Raw genomic sequence first — 18,949 nt, 5'->3', positions numbered from 1 at the left:
TCCTCTTCCTCTGATGTCCCTAGTCTCTGGACTCTAATTCCCTATCACGAAATTCCCGGATCTCCCCTACCCATGTCACCTGGACCCAATCTCTTCCAACGACCCCCTCTCCTGGTCATCCAACATTCTCCCATGGACACTCCGATCTTCTAATGGTCTCCTTGCACCTGGCTTTTTTTTCATCTGTACTGGTATAATACCTATGTCTGCACCTAGATACTGTATGCTCCGTCTGGTATGGTATCCATTGTTACACTGTTTTTACTGTAGGTCTTATTTTATTACTTTTATTTTTGTTCTACTCTTCTTGCAATTCATATAATCTTATCATTTTGCATCCTACATTCTTTTGCATTTCATATAGCTTTGCATTTCATCTAGTTTTGCATTTTATATAATTTTGCATCTCATGTCATCTTGCACGTCATTCATTTCATTTTGCATTTCATATAATTTTATCTCTTATTACACCATTTGCAATGCTTTTATGCCATACTTTCACTTTCTCATCTTCATTTCATGCAATTTTATCTCATTATCCCTTTGTCAAATTTTTTGATTCCCCCTGCTCACTGCTGCCATCTCACTGTAAACTGACGCTTTTCATTTTTCCTCTGTCTTCCTTGTTACCTCTCACCATGTTCAATACTGCTCTCTCACACTCTGTAGACTACCCATTCTAACCTGCTTCCTCTTTTAATCCCCTCTGCCACCTTCCCTCTATCTTTCCATTTACCTTCTTTCCCTCTAGTCTTTACTCCTTTATTGCCCCCTCTTACTTTTCTTCTCCTCCCCCTTCCTCTCCTCCCTTCACCATGCCTCCCTGCTCAAGTCCCATACCCATACTCTCCCCTTGCCCCATTTCACGCCCTTGCCCCTGCACTCCGCCGCACACCGTTAACCTTGCCAACCTCACTTCTTCTCACTTCTCTCTCTCCCTTTCTCCTGTGCACTCTGAAATGCCAGATCCGTCGGCAATAAACTGCCCTCTATCCACGACCTCTTCTTATCCAACTCTCTTAACCTACTCGCCGTTACTGAAACCTGACTCTCTGATTCAGACACTGCTTCCCCTGCAGCTCTCTCTTATGGTGGCCTCTTCTTCACCCACCCCTGCCAGACCTGGAGACCGTCCTGGCAGTGGGGTGGGCATCCTCCTTTCTCCCACTTGTACTTTTCGAGTCACTGTTTCTGAACCCTTTTTGAAGTCCACTCTATTCTTCTCTTCTATCCCATTCACCTCTGTGTCTCCGTCATCTACCACCCCCCTGGTCCCACTTCCCTATTCCTTGACAATTTTGCAGCCTGGTTACACCATCACCTCTCCTCTGACCCTCCCTCCATTATCCTAGGCGACATCAATATCCCCATCGACAACCCCACCGACCCTGCTTCCATTAAGTTGCTTGCCCTTTCCTCCTACCTGGGCCTCTCTCAATGGAACTCTTTCCCTATCCACTGCCTTGGTCACTTCCTTGACCTTGTCTTCTCCACCAATGTGATCTTTCTGACTTCTCCATCTCTCTCTTCCCGCTATCTGATTAACCACTCCTCTCATTCTCATTGTCCTCGACTCCTGCACCCCTCCCCATGCCCACATCTACCCAGTCTATATGCAACCTAGAGGCTCTTGATCCTGCTATCCTGTCCTCTTCTCTCAAGATACTCCTCTCCCCTCTATCCACCCAGGCCTGCCCTAACCAGGCGGCATCTCTATACAACCACACCCTCACCACCGCTCGTGATGCGGTCGCCCCTGCCCATTCTGTCCGCCTTCGCTGCTCCAAACCCCAAACGTGGCACTCCAAATTTACCTGCTTCCTCCAAAAATGTACTCGTACTGCTGAACGCTACTGGAGAAACATCTTGTTCCCTGGTTGATTTCCTCCACTCCAGGTTTATCCTCTCATCTTACAGTTCCGCCCTCGCCCTCGCAAAACAATCTTTCTTTAAATCCCTCATTACCTCTCAGTCCTCTAAGCCCCGCCGCCTCTTCTCCAACTGCTACACACTCCTGTTCCCCCCCTCCTTCATTACTGCCACTGACTTTGTCTCCTTTTTCTCCTCTAAAATCAAGACGATCAGACTTGAAATCTTCTTCTCCATTCAGTTTTCTGCCACCCCCCCAACTCTTCTTTCCCTCCAGCTACCAACTCCTGTACTCCTTCCACCCTACTTCGGGTGATGAAGTCTACTCTCTCATTTCATCCTCTCCCCTTTCAACCTGCCCCCTGGATCCTATCCCCTATCACCTCCTTCGCTTCCTTTCCCACACCGCCTGCTCCCACCTCGTTCACATCTTTAATCTGTCCCTCTCAATGGCATCTTCCCCTCTTCTTTTAAACATGCTCTCGTCTCACCCATTCTAAAGAAACTTAATCTTGACCAGACTTCACTCTCTAAATACTGCCCCATTTCTCTTCTCCCCTTTGCCTCCAAAATACTTGAGAGGCTCGTCTGCAACCATCTACTTACCTTTCTGATCACTCCCTCCTTGATCCTCTCCAATCAGGTTTCCACCCCCTCCACTCCACTGAAACTACCCTGTCCTCTCCTGGTTCACCTCCTACCTTGCCGACCGCTCCTTCTCTGTTTCCACCTCTGGTTCCCACTCCCCCTCTTCCACCCTTGTAGTTAGGCTCCATAATGGGCTCTGTTCTTGGACCTTTACTCCTTTCGCTCAACACCTCTTCACTGGGTGAACTCTTCAGCTCCTTCGGCATCCAATACCACCTCTATGCTGATGACACTCAACTCTACCTCTCATCTCCTGATCTCTCTCCCTCCCTCCTCTCTAGAGTGTCAGCTTGCCTCTCTGTCATCTCCTCCTGGTTGTCTCCTAGATATCTTAAACTTAACATTACTAAAACCGAACTCATTGTCTTTCCTCCATCTAGAACCCCCCCTCGAACTCTCTTTCACTGCTGACAATTCCTTTATCTCTTCTGTTACCCAACTTTGCTGCCTGGGTGTCATTCGCGACTCCTCTCTCTCCTTTGCCCCACATATTCATTCTCTTGCCATATCCTGACACTTCCAGTTACGTAACATTGCTTGCATTCAGCCCTTCCTCTCCCTGGACGCCACCAAATCTCTCATCCACTCTCTGATTATCTCTCATTTGGACTACTGTAAACTTCTCCTTACTGGCCGCCCCCATTCTCATCTCGCTCCTCTTCGATCTATACTCAATGCCTCTGCTAGACTCATCTTCCTTTCTCTCTGCTCCACTTCTGTCTCCTCCCTCTAGCAAGCCCTACACTGGCTCCCCTTCCCCTACAGACTCCTTTTCAAGCTCCTCACCCTCACATACAAGGCCCTCGATAACCCCACTGCTCCCTACATCTCCAACCTAATCTCTCTTCACACTCCAACCTCGCCCTCTGCGTTCAGTCAATGATCGTCGCCTCCCCTCCCCCTGATCTCCTGTACCCACTCACATATTTAAGACTTCACCCACACTGCCCCCTTCCATAGGAACGATCTTTCCCCCTCTATCAAGACTTCTCCCAATCTGTGCAGTCACCCCGCTTAACTACCCACCTTGTCGGTTACCTCACCCTCCTGGTCACAGGTTTCCAGAGTGCGCTGGATATCCCTCACCCTTTCAGTCTTTCTTTTAGCTGTGCTTTAAGCTTCTTGAGTTATATTGTTAATTGTTTATTGTATGGTGCTGTTTTACTCTGTACTGTCCTTTTGTTTGTTCCTGTACGGCGCTGAGGACATTTTGTGGCGCCCTATAAATAAAAACTAATAATAATAATAATAATAATATCAGGTGTAAGAAACCAATGTTCTGCAGCTCTCGAGAGAGGTAAGTAAACTAATCAAGAGCATATTACTAGTAACAAAAAAGTAAAGCAAATTATTTTAAAATTCTATGATTTTCTAAATGATACAGATTAATGATATATTCAGTCCATGTAAAAAAATAAATGTATCCCTTTCTTAAAATTAATAAATATTTAGAATAACAGGCTGCAGACCACAAATAGAAGTTTGTAAATAAATATGAACTAAGTTGCTTCCTCCAAGGTAATGTATTGTGCCACCTGACATAGCTACCCACATAAGGGGACAATATTGGTTGAGCGAGCAGAACGATGAGCTTAATTTATTTTTCTGGGAGGGCAGATCAATAGGTAACATATCCTACTGAACTCTCTAATCCAAAAGAACAGACACATTCCCCAGGAATAATGTGTTCCCTAAATGCTCTTTAGAGCAGATTGAAGGTTCACTCCATCTACAACAAGTGACTTTCTTACGTTACAAAAGTTTAATCCACTTTGAATTTGTACAGGAAAAACAACAACAAAGACAACCTTCCTTATTGATGTCCTGCATGTCCAAAAAAATTAAATAAAATGACACTCTGCTATAATAAATTGACCAAATGCAGTCTGTGTTATTGCGTTAATAAATTGCTAAAAGAATTTGGGGGAAAATTAGATATTGGAAAACAGATACGAATTTGTGTTGTGAACAATGGAACAAGTTTTTGCACTGAATGAATCAAGCTGGGCGGGGTCCAAATTATATTTGCATTTTATTTCAGTTGGTCAGTACTTTTATTTTTAGACTTTTGCTTCTTTTAACTTCCCTACACTGAAACAGTCAAACTGGGTGGACCCAAATTATACTTGCAATTTATGCGTGATGGTCACTGCCCCTGTTTCTTTTGTTAGTATATTTAAAAAAAAACTAATAAAAAAACCCACAGTAATCAATTCAAAAACGTTTAATAAAAAAATAATTTTTCAACAAATCTTAAAAACTAAGCTATAAATTTGTCTTTATTTTAACTTTTTTAATCTTGCATACTTGTCTTTGTATTGAATTAATTTAATTAAATTAATTTAGCCACATTTAATTTGATATAATGGGCCTGAGTCACTAAGGAAAGTAAGGCAAAAAAAAAGGAATAAATGTTCTCTGGGACAAACCATGTTACAATGCAAGGGGTACAAATGAGTTTATTATTTTATACATAAGTATACTGACTGTTTATTCATGGTGGTAGTCATTAAAATGAAGACGTAAATTCCAACACCAGCTACACCGATATGTTAATCACAACAGACCTAATTTCCGACTTTAAATACTAGTAAAATAACTAAATTAGAGAATTAAATTCTTAATAATGTGCAAATATATAATTTTTTCCTATAAGCCCTTCTTTTGTTTTGTTATTTTTAAATAAAGATTTAAAATGTAAAGTGAAAATGTATATTACTATTGCATATTAATGTTATTATTGCATGTGTGTTTATTTATATATAGTTGATATACAGTAGCATTCCTTCACTTTGCTGTTGCAGAAACCGGAGAGATTCAGTATAAAAAAGTTTCCTTATTTTGTTTTAAAAGGCAAGAAAAAAAAGATTCTGTTCCCACATCAATAATAATAATTACTCTCCCACCCTCTCCCCCTCCCAGCTATCATAGGTGGGAGGTGAAAGTAAGAAAGAAAAGGGAGGATCTTGAAGTTAGTTGTCTTTTATTGTTTAATGTATTGTTTGTATAGAAATAAGTCATTTAATTGGGGCGCTCTGCTACTCTGCATTTCAATGCAGTGAGTGTGAATAAGTGCTGCCAGAGTATCTTCCACCAAATCTGCACCAATGAGACATTTAGAAATACCCCAAGGGTCAAACTGTTGATAGTAGATTTGACATGAATGCCTGGTCCCGATGACGATCAAATCTTATCAACTTTAAGCTGTCCCTATCTATCTAGATATACGGTGCTAGATCTCTCATTTATGGACGCCACTAATTATAATTATAAACTATAATATATATATGTGTATATTTATATAGATATATGTGTATATGTGTGTGTGTGTGTGTGTGTGTATATATATATATATATATATACACATATATTTATTTATATATATATTTTTTTTTTTAAATGTATTTGCTTTGAAAATAGAAATTAATAGGCCCCATAACAAAATTATCTGCGCCCCACCATCCCAAGAACCAGCTCACCATCATGATGTTTTTTCCTGTAGCTCCAATTGACTCTTTCTCAATTTCAGGCTAAGGGCATGGTTTACTCAAAGCATAAGTGTTACTCCTTCTTCGATTTGATCGCCCAATCCGGTTGGAGATATTTAAAAAAAAATAATAATAGATGATGTCTGATAAAAAATTCTAACGTGATTGGTGCTGGACTTGAGCAAAGATCAGCTAAGATTAGGCTAATAATTAATCGTGTCCCTCCTTGTCTGTTTTCATAAATAGCATTATTATTTATTTTCTAAATAAAAATAAATAAAGTATTTTAAGATAGATGATCAACAAGTTTTTTTTCCCTCTAGTTACTATGAGGAGCACTGCTAAACAGTTTAACGAGGAGGGGAATGTCAGGAGCAGTGTGTGGAAAAATAAGGGTCATTTTTGCAAATTGCTTTAGTAATTTAAAGTAAAATGCTCCAAGTCTACTTGCTTACTTTCTGGACTTCTCATCCTGTTCCAAGGGGCAAGTGCTGCGATATAGAATTCACCTCATCGTGGTCCCGCTCCTCGCAGTGCAATGAGGCAATCTCGTCATCACGAACTTGGGATGGACCCATGATGACATAAGTTACTTTGTGGAATTCCCTGCCTCGCACAGTAAGACTTTCCTCTAGTCTTCAAACCTTCAAGCGTTCTCTGAAAACCCACCTCTTCAGACAAGCTTATAGTATTCCTCTACCACCCTCTTTATCTCCCCTATTACCACCCCTCTACACAGCTAACACAAGACAACAACCCTCTGACCAACATTGGTACACACACAGCACACTCAGTACTTTTACCTTTGCATTCTAGCTGGTCCAGTGTGCAATATGATATAGCACATGTCTTTGTGTTTCAAACTCCCATTGTCCCATAGATTGTAAGCTTGCGAGCAGGGTTCTCTTACCTCTCTGTCTGTATGTATTACCCAGTATTGTTTTATTAATGTTTGTTCCCAATTGTAAAGCGCTATGGAATTTGCTAGCGCTATATAAATAAATGATGAAGTCACGTCAAGACCTGAGGCCTGATGAAAAGGCAGGATCTGGAGAGGCCGTGGTAATCCTGGCGCTTGGAATACCAACACCCACTATGCCTACAAAAAAACAACAAAAACTGTAATAACGACATAAGCTAAATGTAGCCTTACCTTTACACCGATAGCAGGGATTTCCGAAAACACTGCAATGCTTCTGCTGCTAATTCCGGACATAGTGGATGCCGGCGATTGAATTTGACATCAAGCAAGTGACTGAAATCAATATTTAAAGCGCCATTTTAATGTTAGGGTTAAGGTTAGCGGTAGGGTTAGGGTGCGGCTGGTACAATTGCCGCTTTAAAGTTACATATTTCAACGTCGCTTACTTCAGCTACGTCAAATTCAATCGCAGGCATCCACTATCTTCGGAATTAGCAGCAGTCGCATTGCAGGGTTTTCGGAAAACTCGCCTATCACTGTAAAGGTAAGTCTACATTTTACTTATGTCGTTTTAACAGTTGTTTTCTTGTAGGTATAGTGGGTGTTGGTATTCCAAGCACTGTAATACGCACCCAACTCCCGGAGAGGTGGCCTCCTTGTTTTGGGAGTATCTGAAATTTGGAAGTCTCTAGGGCTTTCCGGGAGACTAAGCAAGTATGGATCCAATCATGGAAAAAACACTTGTCTAGATAACCTCAAGTCCCAAATATTCTGCATAATAGCTCCTATGCTGGTTATTAATAATAATAATAATAATAATAATAATAATATAAATAACCCAAAAAAGCCATAAAGCAATGCAGAATAAAATTATTAATAACATAAAGAGAAATAAACATCAACCAAGTGGACTGGTTGGTTCTGTTACCAAATACTGTATATAAGTGCGGTGAATAGCAGAACCACAGTCAGAAAGTCAATGTCATGTTATTGGCACATCAATCACTGTGGAGGCACTTCTCATTTACATAACGAGGCACTGCAATTAGTTCCAGGTGTGACCGTGATCAGTAAACCCCTCATAAAGTCATTCACCAGCAGCTTTGGACAACTAAAGGGTTAATGGTGATTTCAGTGCTCCCAGCAGACATCCTCTCCAGTGATATTAATTGCTCCAATCTGGGCTGTGATGAGTGACAATAAAGGCAGCAGGTCCTAACAACTCTCCTACAGCTGTAAGTAGAGAGGGACCTGGCAGTAGGTGATAGTGCCGCCATCCATCACAGTCCAGCTTAACTGCTGAGGTGGATCTGATGACAACAATTCCTTATCATGCAATCGCTGAGACAAGAGACTCTGTATCTGTGCGAACCATCATTTCTTTATTTAACCAACTAATAGGGTAACATCTGACACTGCTGCCTCGTTTACAACTGCAAGGAATCGGTATATATGAAAGGGCCGTGGGCTGTCTAGAGCTGGAGTTTTTCTTTTTAATGAAGTCTTAAATAGAACCTGTCAAGTTTTGCATAAGTAAATAGATACAATCCAATGTTGTGTGTCTGTTTTATTTACTTGTTGCTTTTGTTGTATAAAACCTATCTTCTTTATTATCACTCACCCTTGTCCGGCCACAAGATTACCACCCGTCAGATACGCTAGCTGCGTTTATAACTTTGTCCCCAGCGTTAATGTGAGATATGAAAAAGGTGGGAGGACAGGAGTACCCGAGTTACCAATATTCATCTACTGCATCCACGCAGGCTCTGCGTGATACCGTTACATTAGACCTGGGAGTACTGCAATGCCCAGACATATTAACCGAATGGGATAATATTGTTATTAGAGTTTATTTATGTAGCACCAATCATATTACTCAGCACTGTGCAGAGAATAATGTGGCGCTCAGATCACTAGTTTTCCCATTGGAGCTCACAGTCTAAATTCCCTACCACACAAGCACAAATACACTCACACGGGTCAATTTCTGACAGGAGCCAATTAAACAGCCAGTATGTTTTTTTGGACTGTGGGAGGCTCCCCACACAAACACAGGGAGAACATGAAAACTTCCCACAAGTTGTGCCCTGGTCATAATCAAACTCATGACCCCGGCACTGTGAGGCAGCAATGCTAACCACGGTGTGACTGTGTGCAGGGCAGCCAGTACTGCTGTGAGGGGCCCGGACAGACTAGGGGGCCCGGACAGACCTCTCCGTCTGTCCGGACACCACAGTCACCGACCGTGCTGCCCCCTTTTTTTCTTACCTTCTCCGTGATGCTGCAGCTCTGCCTTCCAGACTCTGATAGGCTGGGAGCGCAGCACGGTGACGTCATCACCGCGTGCCGCACTACCAGTGTATCAGTGACCGGGAGGCAAAGCTGCAGCATCGCAGAGGAGAAGGTATGTTAATGAGCTATTATTATTTTTTTTGGGGGGGGGGGGAGAGGGAGAGCCCGGGAGACCTGGGTTACCATAACTGTGGAGGGAGGAGGAAGAGCCTGGGGGACCATAATTGTGGAGGGAGGGGGGGAAGAGGGGGACCTTTATTGTGGATGGGGGGGGAGGACTTTTAGTGTGATGGGGGGAGGGGAGAGGGAGAAGGGGACCTTAACTGTGATTGGGGGAGGAGGGGTGACATTAACTGTGGGAGGGGGGAGACGAGGACATTAACTGTGGGGGAGAGGGGGACATTAACTGTGGGGAGGGGGATCTTAACTGTAGGGGGGGACATTTACTGTGATTGTGGGGAGGGGAGAGGGGGACATTTACTTTGGGGGAGGGGGACATTTACTGTGATGAGGGAGTTGGGGGGAATGTACTTTGATGAGGGAAGGGGGCGCATGTATGGCAAAGATGGAGGGGTGCACATGTATGGGGAGGGGTGCACATGTATGGGAAGGGGGGCACATGTATGCCAGATTAATTAGTACTGGGCCCCACAGTTTCTGATGGCAGCCCTGACTGTGTGTAATCATTTTTTAATGTTAAATACTCCAATACATATTAAAGCCTAAACTCTAGATCGGTGGTCTAAGTAGGCTGCTATAGGTTAGTACACCATACAGCCACGTCTCCTAATACCTTCATTGTAAAACTATCAAATTCCATTCGCTTATCATTTTAAATACCGCCACTCCTAAACTTCCACTTTGACCGCTGCCCTAAGGATAACATGTAAGAACTACATCTACTATGCAAAATTATAGGACGGATTTTACTGTGCAGTTGATAAGTGCTGAAAAATAAGGACCTCAGTAAAATCTGTGGGTGTTCCTGGAAGTGATAGACAGTTGGTAACTCTGCAGTACATGAATATTCAGTGCTCGCTCAGCATTATGTAGACAAATAGCAGCAATCACTAGGTATAGCAAGAGATGTACAAATGCTACCACAGGGGGTAGATAGGGAAATTATCATAAGATATCAGGTTACGTGGTGGGACTTGTATCCCTCACACAGTATCCTTGTATGAATTTTTTTTCATTGACATATTGTACTCATGTGAGGTCCTTTTGACCTGCAAAATGTATTTTCCTGCAAACATATACTAATAAGTCATAAATATTCACATATATCTGTCAGCAAGATATTCCAGGACCAAAATAGACCAAAAGTGAGAGTCTTCACTCTGTACTATCCATAGGTAAAAAAAATTTCATTCCTGGTAAAATGTGGCAAATCCGCTAAACAAACTAAGATTGATCTTCTTAGTTCACCGGCCACTTGTCTCTTTGGGCTCCGATTAAAGGGGAAAGTTAATAAACTGACAAAAATGTACATTTCACAGTTATTTATGTTGGCTAAGGTCTGTATAGCGAGGCTGTGGTTGGCCCCGACGAGTCCCACGGTTAAAAATTGGAAGGCACTGGTCAATACCACCATAAGGCACGAGAGATTTGTTTATACTAGCAGACAGGCTCTGAAGGAATTTGAGAATATATGGTACAGATGGTTAGAGTCTCCATTCTATCCTATGTCATCTAGTACAGATGCTCTATCTACTTAAATGTATGGCTACCGCAGTTCTTATAATAAGTATCTGAGTCCATGTAATAAACCCTGCATGTGTAACATACTTATGTATAAGCATTTACGATGTATGATCTTGAATGAATATAGCACATTTATTATTATTATGCTTTAATGTAATCTTGTAAATTCCGTCATTTAATTCCGATATGTATGCAATTGTTTTTCTTTTCTTTTTGTTGTTTAGTATGTTTATATCTTAAAATTTCAATAAAAATACTGGATTTAAAAAAAAGATTGATCTTCCGTTTGATTTTATCTGCTTTTATGTTGTTTCACTGTGCTGAAACGAAATAATTTAAATGTACTTAATTGATTTGTCTTTACACACAGAGATCCTTAAAGCACTGGTGCTAATATTCACACTTTGAACAAAGGAGTGTTAATTTTTTGCAGATTTGGCTCTCAATTTGTCACTGTAACCAAACACTTTCTAGCCAGTCAGGGAAGGTTTGTCCCAATGCACTTAAACCACTGTCACATAGTTCATTTCAAACGAATCCCAATAATATTTCGGTGAACAAAAGCAAACTTAAATAACCCATTGGGGTATATTTACTAAACAGCGGGTTTGAAAAAGTGGAGATGTTGCCTATAGCAACCAATCATATTCTAGTTATCATTTATTTAGTGCATTCTACAAAATGAAAGCTAGAATCTGATTGGTTGCTATAGGCAACATCTCCACTTCTTCAAACCCGCAGTTTAGTATATCTAGCCCATTATCTCATGTCACAAAAATAGGAAAAATTACAGGCATATAATAAATATATTAGTAGTATCGATAGTGGTAATGCCACTTTTGCATGTTTTATTTTTATGCATCTTTTTATGTTACACCATCTTTTTATTGTGCAGAGACTATTTGCTGAGTTTTTATTTTCTGCATTATAGAACGCAAAAAGTTGATGTGTAAAAATCATGAAAAATATTTCTCTACTACTAATCATAGTTTACTGTCATATAGGAGCTGATTTTGAGTTAGGAGCAGAGCAAAGAAAAGGAGTAACTTTGCAACTGGGCAAAACCATGTTGCATTGGGGGGGTAAATTTAAAATGTAGGGACAGATTTATAGTTAGGGGGTAGGGCATGTCCTAGATCAATTTTAATTTCAGTGAAAAAATAAAGCTATCAAGTATTTGTGTGCTAGATGAAAAAACAGCCAGTATTTTCCTTGCGCAAAAAAAAAAGTCAATTTGTACCCCTTGCATTGCAACATGGTTTGTCCAGGTGCAAGTTTGCTAATTTTCTTTGCCTTGCTCCTATCTCAAAATCAGGCCCATAGTTTTTAATTGTAGCGTGGCATTGTAAACCACATATAAAATGTATGTTTTTGCATTTGTGACACCATGGTATTTATTATACTATTATACTAAGTGCAATATATTTTAAATTTATTATCATTTAGTGCCACAATAGAAACATGCATTTAGTGTAGATAAAAAAAAAATAATGATTATTTTGAATCCTTTGTCTGTTTTGCTTTCTGTTTTAAATTACTCATTGCTCACTCACTTATACATAATATATGTGCATGGAATATCAACATTTTAAATACCATTTTATTAAAATGAAAACACGTCCATACATTTTTACCTTCACTCAAAGTGAAACATAGTATAAAAATGTGTCAAATTCTTTAAAATACGTGCACAAATTAAGCACATTTCTCTGGAACTATCCCATAGAATAATTTTATTTTAAGTATAAAATAAAATAAAAAAACAGACATGTTTCACTGCAAATTTCAAAACTGTAAAACATTAAATATAAATGATTCTATTAACAAAAAAATATATAATCTATATATCAAGCTATGTAAAAAAAAAATGTGTAAATAGTTCAATTTTAATTGTTACCTGTAGCAAAATAATCAACATAAGAAAAGGGGGAATAATGTCTCTGGAGTTGCAGACAGATGAGGAGAACAAAGAATGAAAAGAATTAATTGTCTTCTCTGGTGCCTCTCTGATGGTGAAACCTTGACTGTATCCACCCATGGTCATCTATTGAGCTATTCAACTGGTTGTTCAGAAAAGACACACCTATTATTGCCCTGGGGCAGGGAGGCCTTGGAAGGTTTAAATAGAGGAGTCCTTCATGTTTGAAACAGACCACCAGAAGCAGCTTGAGATTTGAAGGTGCTGTTAACAAGGATGACCTCCTTCCATCTTCCAACATATCAGAGACCTCCAGCTTCAAACCCACAGCAACTTCACCCAAAAATTGAGGCTCCAGAGATGGCAACATATTGTGACAACTTCAGCATGTACCACCAGCAGAACCTGCACACACCTCAGAGACCACCCAACTATGGACTAGGGGATTATGCTCCTCCAAGTAACCCCTATTTGTGGCTTAGTGGTCCTGGAGTCAACAATTCATCAAACTACCTTCATGGAAACAATTCCTCTCCTTACATGCCTCCATCATATGGATCTCAGCGTCAGTTCCTACCAAATTCATCATGCTTCAGTGGGACAGATCTTGGCTGGTTATCGGTGGCTTCTCAGGAAGAGCTCATGAAGTTGGTGAGGCCTCCGTACTCTTACTCCGCTCTCATTGCCATGGCCATTCAAAATTCTCCAGAAAAGAAACTGACTCTGAGCAATATCTACCAGTACGTGTCGGACAACTTCCCCTTCTACAAGAAGAGTAAAGCTGGATGGCAGAATTCTATCCGGCACAACTTGTCCTTGAACAACTGCTTCAAGAAAGTCCCGAGAGATGAAAATGACCCAGGTAAGAAAATGTTCAAAACAATATTCTATATATAGTTCATTTTCTCCACCAGTCTTGTTAACATTGTGGGCAATGTTTGGCTAAAGTCTTCTGGTAGTCACTGTGGTTTATTTGCTTTGCTGTTCTATGGTTTTGTTTAATATGTTTTGTAATGTGTCTGGTTCCTCAGCTTAAAAAACTAGTGATACTAATTTTTCACTTTTACATTTTGTTCATGTTATTGAGGATACTCGAAGTACTGGTAAATAGCCTTTTACTATATTTTTTTCAAAATAGTCTTTATTTTATTTTTTTATTTTCTTTCTATTTATCAATCTCTGCTTTTTTAGCATTAACTGATAAATGTTACTGCTTAATTTTAATCCTTTCTTTTTTGTCTATTAACTATGGAAAATGCCTTTTTCTATAGATAAGTGATGTTTTCTTGTTATATTTGTGTTTTATTTGGTGATGGCTGGTAGTTGTGCAGCTCTCTGTGTTCAATAGTCTTCAACTTATACCTTCTTTCCAGGTAAGGGAAACTACTGGACACTGGACTCAAACTGTGAGAAGATGTTCGACAACGGCAATTTCCGCAGAAAAAGAAAGAGCAAATCGGATCCCAACTCAACCAAGTGCACTAAAGACGTGGAAGAGAACTCAAAAGGAAAAGAGAGTCCACCAATGTCTACAGCCTCATCCCCAGCGGTGGAGACCACATCTCCTGACATAAAAACAGATACACCACCAGCCGTTACTTATACCCCTTGCCTAAACAACTTTTTCAACAGTTTTACATCCATGGAAACAAACTCAGTAAGTAAACAGATGCCCTTGGGGCTGGTGAATGAACTATCACTGAGAAACATTCCTGGCCTGAACAGCTTCAACCCAATCCCTCCCGCAGATGTAGCAGCAGAGAATGTGGACAATAATCTGTTCTATAGCAGGGCCTCCTATTACAATTCTGTTTCTGCAAACAATCAAATTCCACCCCAGTTCCTACAACAGCTGCAAACTCAACAGCCTCACCTATACGGGAGGTACTGACCTACTGTATATTTGCAGCATTTTGTTAGGAAACCAGTGGACCTTGGATGAAAACTTGTTCTGGAAATAACCTACTGCAATGTATCTTTACCATATTAATATCAGAAATGTGTGCGTTGTACATAGTAGTTTTGCTAAAGCTACATGCTCTAATTTCTTAATGCTGTAATATTGACTAACTACAGTGTAAATTTATAATGTTAGATTTTATATTTAATAATGTAAATTATGTTTTTTTTTAACTATTGTGTTATTTATGATTAATAAAAACGAGCTAGAAAAAGTAATCCTCATCTTTTACACCTATAGATCACTCTCCACCTTTTACTTCCTACCTTAGCTTCAGTTCATTTGGACCAGAGGTAGGCAACATTCATCTCTCCAGGTGTGGTGCACCTTCAAGTTTCTGGGGTTTGTAGCTCCACCGCAACTGCAGAGCCTTTAGCAGCTTATTTCAGACTCTAGGCCTAAAACCTCTCTTTTTATGAATATACCTATTTCTTTCCACAGTTCCCATCCACTTAGATCCTCTTTGTTATCACATTCTGACCTTATTTCACTATTCCTCTCTATACAGGAAAATAGGTATGGGTAACATCTGCCTTTTGCAGGAGAATATTAGCAGATTTGATTTCTGGTCCTGCCATCAGCAATTACTAGTTGGAATAGTTTTTTTTATGCTGAAAACAAACCTATACAAGTGCATATATATAAATGCACAATTTTGGAGATTTTCTCGCAGATAATACATTGTATTACTCTTTCATTTCTTCTCTTTCCCTTCAATAAACCTGATGCATTAGTTATTCTTTTAGCATATAACATGTAGTATTATTAGTATATAAACCTATATACAGTATACTTAGGGGCATATTCAATTAAACGTGAAGTGCCTCCAGAACGGACCCGAAGGCACGTTGTGTTACCAGTATCGCAATAACAATAAAATGCACAGCTAACATGTACCCGCGATGTTGTGGCTTAATTGAATATACCCCTTAGAGCACCTTCTGCCTACACATAGTGCGGGCAGACCTTTTGTGAGCTGAACCAATATTTATAAAAATGCAGATCTAACAAATCACTATAAACCAGTGCCTGGGAAACATTAATCATAAACTATAATAATGAAATGTTTCAGTGATGTCATTACTAATCAGTGAATGCATAGGCTGCATTCATTGGCTCAGAATACAAAAAGGCCGTACCCCCTGTGTGGAGCAGGGTTTGGCAACCACACCACAAATCCTGACCTTTGCACCTCTGTGAAACAGCCTGTACTTGATTTGCAGAAAATGTTGCTGCAATTTGGTTTACTTCTATCAGAGGGTGCAAAATGACACTTAATTTATCAAGGTTAGGAACCATGCCATGTGTCTATTTTTTGCAGAGCCAACAAAATATGTTCTTTGTTTTCTGAAGAACAGGTTATCCACACTCCTCAGCCATCACACCTCCTAAATGTGTATATGGCCGTCATTTAAGTTTAACTTATTATATCACATTGGATAAAATGAAAGAGTTGTACAAGACATGGTCTGCAGGCCTCAGTATAGGCTTATTCAATCCCTTTTTTTCCATCCAATAAAACGTGTCTGATATACTGCCCAACATTGCTCTATCAAAGATTTTAAGATTATTTCGGTATCAATATATCTCATATGCCCTCTGTGTTCTTCATCATGTTCTCCTTGGTTCCCATATTTTAAATATATAAATAGGTACTCACAGTCCCTGTTTTTTGCCCAGGACAGTTAGACAAACAACGGAGCCCCTGGAAAAACTAGAGCAGTCCCCACATAACACTTACTCCCTCTGCAATCACATTAACCTGTCGCTAGAGGACTCATCAAAAATGTGGAACAATTGGATAGTTCACTTTGTCATCAGAATGCACCTTTCTGAGATGAATAGAGGAAATATCTCATGTACCAATATGGTGACTGAGTGGAAAGGATTAAGTTGGTCACTGAGACGTAGTTGACACAGGATTAAGTGGAGAAGATGCTGTAGCTTTTTTAAGTTGAATAACTCTTCTGTCGTTAGATAGAAAGCTGGTGTTTCATTGTAGCAGTGAAAAATGACAGTGAGAATAGTGTTTTGTGCCGTTCCCTGCGCACCAGTTTTCATAGCTGATCTCCATTGAAATGATGTACAAACACCCAAAGCTTTAACTACTCTGCCAGACCTAAGGCTCACTTCAAATAGAACTCAGTGTGAATACACAAGTACCAGCACGGGGTCTATTGATACCTACGGACTATCACACACATATAACAATGAAATAGATGCTTGTATTATGTTAAGTATTTAATTGCTGTCCGTATTGCCAATGTATGCGACACAGTTTAGTTATCAACAATTCTATATCAACTTCATTTATCCAGTTGTACACTAGGGCAGCACAGTGGCTTAGTGGTTAGCACTTCTGCCTCACAGCACTGGGGTCATGAGTTAGAATCCTGACCATGGCCTTATCTGTGTGGAGTTTGTATGTTCTTCCAGTGTTTGCGTGGGTTTCCTCCGGGTGCTCCGGTTTCCTCCCACACTCCAAAAACATACTGGTAGGTTAATTGGCTGCTATCAAAATTGACCCTAGTCTGTCTGTGTGTGTATGTTAAGGAATTTAGACTGTAAGCTTCTGATGTGAATGAGTTCTCTGTACAGCGCTGTGGAATCAGTGGCGCTATATAATTAAATGATGAAGTATTGTGTACTGTTTGGATGTAACACAGACATCCCATTCGTGTGGAGGAGTCCTTAGGCAACCCATGCTCTCTGACTATACTGGATTTCCATATCCCTGAACGTTGCATGCTGGTACTTGTAGTTCCACAACAGGTAACCAAAGTGCCCAGTTACATGGAACAACACTTTATGCCAGAAGTGCAGAAACTGTAGGTCAGGTCTCAGAATCTGTTTTGGGAGTGCCCTAAAAGATATGTAATGCATTCTATTGACAGCTACCTCTTTAAAGAGAAATCTCACAGTGACACTTAGGGCTAGATTTACTAAGCTGCGGGTTTGAAAAAGTGGGGATGTTGCCTATAGCAACAATCAGATTCTAGCTATCATTTTGTAGAAGGTACTAAATAAATGAAAGCTAGAAGCTGATTGGTTGCTATAGGCAACATCCCCACCTTTTCAAACCCACGGCTTAGTAAATCTAGTCCTTAGAGTCACAGCTTTATGCATTATCTGTTACTGCTTTGTTTATAAACAGTGCTACAATAATAATCAGTTTCTGGTGTCTTGTGTTTCAGCAGAGAAGGTGTGATGCTCTGGGCAATATACAAATGGTTCCCAAATGAGCATTACTTGTTTTCAATAATTGATATAGTATTTACCGAGTGGGTGCTTGTAGCAATCAACCTAATAACTTGTGACTGCTGTTTAAAATGTAGATTACTTTGTATCAGCTTATCAAGCTAAATGCATTATTGTTCAGTGTGTTGTGTCCTGATAAACTAATAACACAGCAAGATATGTTGGCAAATGCAAATGATATGGTGTAATGTTTTCATAGTTTCATGTCATTCTGACTGGAGCACGAGTCATGTGACCCATTTGAGTCACATGACTGACATTGAAAAAAATTTCATAAGTGACATTGAAAGCAAATCATAGCTATACAAATCCCCTCATATACAATACTGCTTATATATATATATATATATATATATATATATATATATATATATATATATATATATATATATATTAATGCTGAGGGCAAGTCTGAGCTGAGAAATGATGACCCCCAAAGCAGAAATAAACATGTATTCACCACACACTTTTGGGTGTGGTCAGTGAGATTTTCACACCCCAGAAAAGCATAAAGATATTTAAATATAATGTGTAAAATACACATCACATGATCACACACACAGGTTCATTTCTATATGGACAGTGACAGGGTGGCAACCTGTAACACCCCAGTCTGGGAGAACCATAGGCCAACACCTTCCAGAAACTGTGACAAGATGGCTGAACCGAGGGCTCACTTGACAAAATGAATAGATCATTACTTGAATTTAACAATAATTATCTGTACCTTCAGCTAAATAAATGCACATTTGTAAGCAATTATACCAAAGGAAGGCTATGGGCAAGACACTTTTATTTAGTGTACCGTGTCCTATTACAATAAACTTTATTGTAATATGACATTATGACTTTATTGTATGTATTATATTTATTACTTTGCTATAGCTGTT

The 18,949-nt window shown here is 39.9% G+C and overlaps 1 protein-coding gene across 1 annotated transcript; it reads left to right on the top strand.

The window, feature by feature from the left end:
* Positions 1 to 13,087: 13,087 nt before the first annotated feature.
* Positions 13,088 to 14,732, top strand: LOC142104056 (forkhead box protein I1c-like). Its single transcript, XM_075188508.1, has 2 exons — positions 13,088 to 13,703; positions 14,215 to 14,732. The coding sequence occupies exons 1-2, from the start codon at positions 13,118 to 13,120 to the stop codon at positions 14,730 to 14,732; spliced, it is 1,104 nt and encodes a 367-aa protein (XP_075044609.1). The 5' UTR covers positions 13,088 to 13,117.
* Positions 14,733 to 18,949: the final 4,217 nt, after the last annotated feature.

This window comes from Mixophyes fleayi, chromosome 1 (genome assembly GCF_038048845.1).
Source record: "Mixophyes fleayi isolate aMixFle1 chromosome 1, aMixFle1.hap1, whole genome shotgun sequence".
In the NCBI taxonomy this organism is placed as follows: domain Eukaryota; kingdom Metazoa; phylum Chordata; class Amphibia; order Anura; family Limnodynastidae; genus Mixophyes; species Mixophyes fleayi.
This window is presented reverse-complemented; position numbering and strand designations above follow the sequence as displayed.

What these genes read in the sequence shown, in the direction of transcription:
- LOC142104056 (XM_075188508.1), top strand. Translation starts at nt 13,118, where the DNA reads ATGACCTCCTTCCATCTTCCAACATATCAGAGACCTCCAGCTTCAAAC. An exon ending in GAGAGATGAAAATGACCCAG is followed by an intron (nt 13,704 to 14,214) that starts GTAAGAAAATGT and finishes CCTTCTTTCCAG; the next exon opens with GTAAGGGAAACTACTGGACA.